We start from the raw sequence: 7475 nt of genomic DNA on the forward strand, positions 1-7475 counted from the left end.
CTCGAGCAGACAAATAAAACTTAGCGCAAATATACCAAGCTTGAGGGAGAATCAACTAAAGTATTTATTGTCCCAGATGAGCACGTGAGAATTGTCAAGAAATCGTAGCAGAAGTGAAAGAAGCAAGTTTTGAGGAGAGGTAGGTGCTGCACAAATCGTTGCAACTTAAACGCTAATGCAAATACGACGCTTCGTATTTGAAAGTAAGATCCCCAAGGACTAGCCGCGGATAACAAGAAAAATTGCAATTTTTCTACATTCGCAAGATATGATACACTCAAGTGGCGCCGCATGAATGCTAGTGTGTGCATACATAGACATACATACAAAAAAAAAACGAGGTGAGGTGACAAGTACCAACGAGCGCTGCAGACACACAACCCATCACTCTACCCATTCCGCCGCCCGCGACCTCCATTGGCAATTTATAAGCACATTAGTTAAAGACTATCAACTCTTGTCTCAGTGCAATTGCAATTGCTGTTGGCTTATGTTTATGAATTGCTGACGTTGGCAACATTGACATTTGCTGCAACATATTTGCAACAACATCAACAAAATAAAATACATACTTATAAAAAGTGTTAGGCAACATAAGCAGCGTCAGACAACAAGTGCGAATTGCTTTGGCGCGTGCTACGATACGCTTGAGGCGAATAGAAGAAAGCAGCGCACTTCAAGGCGAGTGAGTCGTGATTAGCGCGGGTAGAGTGGCAAGAAGTTGCTGCTGTCTGATTGCCTGGAATAATTCAAAGTCAAGTGGTGACAAGTGTTGCATGAGTACGCGTCTAATTTTTCCATCTTTTTTTTTTTATTAAATTAAATTTTTTTGTTTTCTTTTCTTTTTTGCCTCCATAGCAAATTTGCTAGTCTTCATAGCATATCGTAAGTAAGTAGCAAGAAGGTTTTGCTGAATATGTTCTTCCCAACGCCGAAATGTATGCAACAAATTGCAACTCTAATTATAACATTTGCCGTATACGTGGCGGGCATACGTAATGCGGGCAGCAGTGGTGGTGGTGGTGGTGGAGGTGGTACGTCTAGCAGCAACACGGAAAATGCTTTGGGTAGCAGCAACGTGGGAGCTATCGCTGATTATGCGAGGTAAGTGCCAGTCTTGCTGAGTGAAATATGTACGTAGTAGGAGATGTGCCCATAATGAGTAACGAGAAAAGTTTTCTTGTGGAAATTATTGTTGATATTCAAGTTGATTAAGGTTCAAAGCCATGTTGGGTCATTGAGCAGAAATCAAGTGAAGCGAAATGCTAAATACTAATAATTGAAAAGAAAATCAGATAGCAAACTTACGCTTCTAGCAAAGGAAAATAGCAAACAGAAAATAACGTATTTAAGCAGTGTTCGGAGTGTACTGCGAAAGGAGTAGATGCTGCCCTTATGAAGACCGCTCTTTCTTCACCAAAAAATTAGAACCCAGCTAAAACTGGTTCAGTCCTTTTCACCAAAGTAGTGCCATTACACCAACTAAACTCGTTGTTTCAAGTCTGAAATTCAAACGTACTGACAAGTAATTCTAGACATTAAGATTCTCTTAAGTAACAACATATCAGAAAGCCGCAACAGCGCTCCTCACTTGTGAAAAGCATTTGGTGTATCATGAGGTTTCTTAACTAGGAAGTTCACTGTGGATCTGCATGACCATAATTCATCCGATTTTACTTTACGGAGCCTTGGGCTGGTGGCCTATCCTCAATAAGTCAACAAGAGCTCCAAAGGCTACTAAAGCTGCGATTCTAAATCTGCCTATGGTTGGCGTATTCGCTCGAGAGATAGCCGTTACTACCGGCTTAATACTCAGAGAGAACTCATGCTACATCCGGCCACTTGGGTATCTGCTGCGTTAAAGTCCGCCAGGCAGTCAAGGAAGTAAGGGTGAACCGAGCATCTTCTAGCGTCAAATATTGTGCTCTATACTTTCAATTCATTCCTCATCTCGGCAGTCAAAGTCGGTGGCTAGCAGGCCGATTAGGTATACATACTTGCATGCCTTCCCAATAATCGGTGGCTGCTTATGGTTCTCATCATTTGTTGAAGCAATGGACTTTTTAGGTTAATCAGACTTTTATTTTCAAAGCTGGGCTAGATTCGCCGTGTCATTTTATAAATAAATTTTGTTGATCAAGTTTTATAAGTTGGCGGACTGGAGGACTTGCGTGCATCACCAACGTCCCTATCTTCGAGGTTTTGTAGCAGTCCATTGTGCTGATATCTGTTCGGCTATTAGAGTAGATCGTTAGCGAGAATACGTCAAGAGAAGTGTTGATAAGCTTGCATATCTGCGAGCTCTGCTTGAAAGATGTGGCAGGAGTCTTCCAGCCTAATACAATAATTCAATGAGGGACCTTTCGAGTATTTGACGCTTCCTGCTTTTAGATTTTAGTTTTGGAGCAGTCGAGTATATGGCTGTAAGTTCAACAAGAAATTACTGGTAAAAAGTTAAGAAAGGTTTTCAGGACTTAAGTAGGCGAAAAGATAAGCGCTCCCGGGAAATATCTTGTAAGCAAAGAGATTTATATATATTGCTTATAGATATAGAAGACCTTCGACTAAACGGAGCTCTCTCTGACCGACCGCAGCGTCCGGAACAAAGGGGTTGCCCCCGGCTCTACAGACTGCAGCTTAAAAGGCTTCTATAACCTTAAAGGGGAAGGAACAATTGTTCCTTCAAGGTCTACGCCATATAACTATGCCCGAATCAGTACGCTGACAGCGGTGAACTAGACATCGGCAATAAATCCGCTGATGCTCTGCGAAAGGAAAAGGCAGCCTGAAGTATTTAAAAGCACAGTATCATTCTCCGGTGTTCCATTATATTATGTGGGTAAAAGAATTAGCCTCAATATTATTATACGCACTCTGAAGGTTAAAAAATTTTAGAAATACCATAACGGATAATCAGTTGCTGGAATGACAGAGTTTTGAAGCACTTGCCTGACTTGGGCATAGTATGTTTTAAAGTTGTACAGCGAAAAATAGTAAACCACAGAGCATTGAAGCTCTCGCAAGGCAGAATCTTTGCGTCCTGAAACCACCCCTATGCACTTCTTTATACTCGTCGGAGGAAGCATATTATTTTTAATGCTACGTAACTAATAATTTCTTTATCTTTTACAGTTACTCGGCGGCATACAATGAGGATTTCCGTCCCTCACAACTCCTCTCCGAGGTAACAGAAGTAATGTCCACTACAAGCGGCAATGTAGAGCGACGCCAGTCTAACGGTGACAGTGGCAACTTTCGACCATCGCAAATTATTTCCTTTACATCCTCAGATGCACAATCAATGCCGAAAAAATATCCACCCAGTTATCTCGAGCCGAACTATCGCCCACAGCGCATCAGTAATGGTGGACCATATGGTTTAGTCTCCTACAATAAAGAGGAAAAGCAATTCAGCTTTCCACATAATAAAGAGCAAGCAGCAGCTGCTTCAGCCGTAGCTAACACAAACTCAAATATACAAAAGTACTTGTACAGCAGTGCAACGCAGTCACAGTCGGTCACGCAGCAGTCGCTTGTACCCGCGCAATTACACACTACACCCATACTCATCTATCGTGACCCTTACACTAATAAGATCAACACTAGCCAGCGGCAGCTGGACTATCGCCCCCCAGCAGCCGAGCCGATATACCAAGCACAGTATACACAAGCTGGCAGACCACAGGAGTATACAGTGCAATCCATGTTGGTTGTGGGTGCAGCGCAACGCCCACCAGCCATTTACAATCAGCAGAGGCCACAGTATGTGTTGGAAGGAGGAGAACATAAGCGACCGGGTTACGTGTTGGATGAGCAATCCAGTACGTCTTACAGCCAGCCAGTGTATAGTAATAGATATGAGCCGGTAGCGAGCGCAGCGCCCCCACCACCAACCAACGATTACAATCGGCGTGATGGTGATACACAAACTGAACGTCCTTTCAAGGGTAAACTGGGTGTATCGACAACTGCGAGTACTAAGATTTCTTACGATTCACATGATTACCCACCGCCCAGCTATTATAAACAGCAAACATCGAATTTCCAATCACCGCAACGACAAGAAGACAACCCAGCAAATTACCAGCAACAATCAGCATATGCAACGGCACCAGCGCCAGTACAGACAGCAGCAACAACAATGGCGACTACGACGACGAAGGGAGCGATAATATTCGGCAGACCAGAGCTGACGTCTTCTAATTATGCAAACAAGTTTGGTAATTATTTGCAAGGCGTTGGCGGGGGCAAGGCAGGTGATGCTGGCTATTACAAACGTCCACCGCCGCACTATAGCAATGATATCTTGTATGTTACGCCACGTCCACCCGCACTGCCGCCAACGGCGCCAGTACGACCAGCGCCACCTTACTTTCCGCAAGGCAATGAACCGATAAGACGTCCACCACCGCCCAATAGTAATTATCATCAGTATCAATTGGGAGAAATACCACCACCACCAGCACAACAGTCGTTGGTGGGAGAAAGAGAACCACCTGGACAGTACTATCCAACATCACAGTTTTACCCAACCCAGCAGCAGCAATACCAGCCTCAACAGAGTTACCAACCTACGCAGAGTTTCCCTTCATCACAGTACTACCCATCACCGCCTAATTACCGTCCACCGCCGCCACCACAGTACCAGCCGCAGCAGCCCTCATCTGGCGGTGGTGGTGGCTTAGCTACTTTGGCCTCACTCTTCAGCGGTACACAGCAGTACGCACCACAGTTCACCAGCCTACTTTTAGGCGGCAATGGCGGTGGTGGTGGGCTCTTGCATGCCTTAACTGGTACGCGTCCACTGGGTGCTGCTGGCGGTGGACGTCCACCGAACATGCAACTCATAAAAGCTTTAGAGAATATTGCACGCAATGATGACTTGGAATGTGTACCGAAGGTGCTATGCAACATGATTGCTAGTCAAACACAACGTGGACAATTGCCTGACTTCATTACGTCGCCGGCGATAACGAAGTGAGTATGTATGTGTGTTGGCAGCTTTAAGAGATGGAGTAGTTGTAAGAAAACTTAAAATAAGGTAAGAGTAATTCAATTTTAATGTTGCTGGGTATTAACAGTAATACCGTGCAGTGATTGCTTTTGAATATAGCATGTCGGCGAAGGAAAATTGGGCTTTGAGCGAAGGCTTCTGCTTCGTTTAAAATATGAATTGCTTGACTCCCCCACGCTCAATTACCAGCAAGCAATAAACTTGCATATTTAATGTACCTTCCTATATACTTGCAGCTTCCTTTCAGGCTTTCCAGCGCAGTCGCCAGCGCTCATTTACGGACGTGCAGCGCTGCTAGGGGTCAGCGGTGGCGAGCGCAGCTGTACGCAAACTTATGCCAAGTGTCCGAAGAATGAGGTAAGTACGAGCTATGTAGCTAATGGAATCGCTTAGCACACTCAGTCACTTTAACTTTCTTCTCCCGGTCGCTCACCAGTACGAAATACTCTATTACCTGAACAATCACCGTGGCGGCTTCTTTAAGTTCTTCGGCGAATCGGAGGAACCAAATAACAGCGCTGTACAGCAGTCCCAACAAACGCAAACCCAAAGTGCGGGCAGCTCAGGTGGCACTTCGCTTTTCGGTTTACTTTCCGCGCTAACAGGCGGCAATGCGCCGGTGACAACCACAACGCCACGTCCCACGCCCCCGCCTACGCTCGCGAGCTTTGATATTACCCAAGGCATTGGCAATTTCTTCAGCAATATACTTTCCGAATATATAGGTGGCGTAGAGTTTCAGCGCAGAAGCAGTCGAGCTAAGCGTGCGGTTCCTTCGAAATGCGACGAATGATGAAGAAACCGCACACGATGACGCAGCGCGCATAAAATTTCCAGAAGTTACAGATTCGGAAGACTTTCACGACGATGAGGACGATGAAGATACACAAGGCGTGGTCGACTTTGAGGATGAGAATGCTAGCGTGCCGAATGAGAGCACAGATTATGGTGACTCGCAGGGGCGTGTAGTATTCAAAAGTGGTGAACATAGTCTACATTTTTTTCCAGAAGGCAATGGAGGAATAGGCGACGAGCGCCTCAAAGATGTTTATCTAGAAGAAGTGATTAAGAAATTTAATGCTGATCGGTTGGAGAAAAAATTTAAATTCCCCGCAAACGCAGACGCTTATGTAGAAGAAAGTGAGGCTCATGGTGAGACTGTAGACACACGTGGCGAAAAATTGGTGCATTTTGTTGAGGAAATGAGAGCCACAATGGATTAAGACCCACTAGTGTGGTAAGTTTTCCCGCGCCTGAAAACGCAGACAGCCAGTACAGTTTGAGGACAAACGCAAAAAGCACACGCGCCGCGGCAAGGCTATCATATTCAAGGAAACCAATGAGGCTAGCAGTAATGCGCCTGAGCGCCAACCGCGTGAGGAGTACGAAGCAGCAGCATACGAACCTGAAAGCGATAACCGCGTACTATTCCCCGATCACTATGAGAAGCACATACGCAAGGGTAAAATATTAAACAGACCTATATTGTATGCCTCCAACTATGACGATTATACGCCAAATATGGATTCCGATCATTTTGTGGTATCCGACACTCATCGTCCGGAAGAGAATGATATCGCAAACAATGAAGAAAGTAGCATAAATTATGACGACCACAAGCAATTGGGACCCATCTACTACAGTGAGTCCACATCGTTGTCACAGCAGCACCATAACGCACAGAGTACACTCGTGCAGGTGTATACGGATAATAGGCAACATTATAATCGCGGCGCTGATACGTATCCGGGCGGTACAAACAATCGCTACAAGCCTGCGAGCTCATCAACTTACACCCACTCTTCCGCCGCTAATTACAATGACAAGCGTTACTCATCTGGCAACACTTCCTCTGCTAATAAGAGGCGTCCGTATTATGGCGCTGTTTCTTCTTCTGCTGCGAATAATCACTATGATTACCCGAATACGAATTATGTTAGCAATAATCGTTATAGCAGTCGTTATCAGACGACACGCTACACAACGACAACACGCTCGCCTCGCGGCAGTGAAAATGATCACAACATTTATGTGACAAATGCTCAGGGTGTCACTACGCATTACATAACGCCAGATGGGCGCAAGGTGTATTTATAAGAGTTATTAATATTNAAGCATAATTTTGAGCTTAAGCAAATTTAAGAAACTGGTTTTTATAAAGTAGAAAAATATACATATGTATGTATATACATTAGACTGCATCACCAAAAAAAAGTTGCGGTTTTTCCGCCGGGATTACAAAATGTATTATATTTTAAGACGTCCACCAAAATATTTTTCAAAATATTTTTTAAGAAACTATTTTTATTCATAAAAAAACTCCAGTTTTGGAGGTATTTTCAAATCGGTCCAGCTCGCTTAAATCTTAATATTTTTCTGAAATATTTTGGTGGACGTCTTAAAATATAATAGATTTTATAACACCAGTGGAAAAACAATACCGATTTTTTTTTGTATGGGG

At 44.2% G+C, this 7475-nt stretch overlaps 1 protein-coding gene across 1 annotated transcript; it reads left to right on the top strand.

Annotated features, from left to right (window-relative positions):
- Positions 1-916: 916 nt before the first annotated feature.
- LOC108377986 (uncharacterized) lies at positions 917-7114 on the top strand. The gene is given in 7 exon segments (XM_017634286.1): positions 917-1104; positions 3133-4977; positions 5251-5371; positions 5451-5786; positions 5788-6214; positions 6217-6290; positions 6293-7114. Coding segments are annotated over 7 exon segments (3810 nt in total). The 3' UTR covers positions 7112-7114.
- The last annotated feature ends 361 nt before the right edge of the window (positions 7115-7475 follow it).

The sequence above is a fragment of the Rhagoletis zephyria genome, unplaced genomic scaffold, assembly GCF_001687245.7.
Source record: "Rhagoletis zephyria isolate East Lansing unplaced genomic scaffold, Rhagoletis_zephyria_1.1 Rzeph_scaffold_13112, whole genome shotgun sequence".
NCBI classification, from domain to species: domain Eukaryota; kingdom Metazoa; phylum Arthropoda; class Insecta; order Diptera; family Tephritidae; genus Rhagoletis; species Rhagoletis zephyria.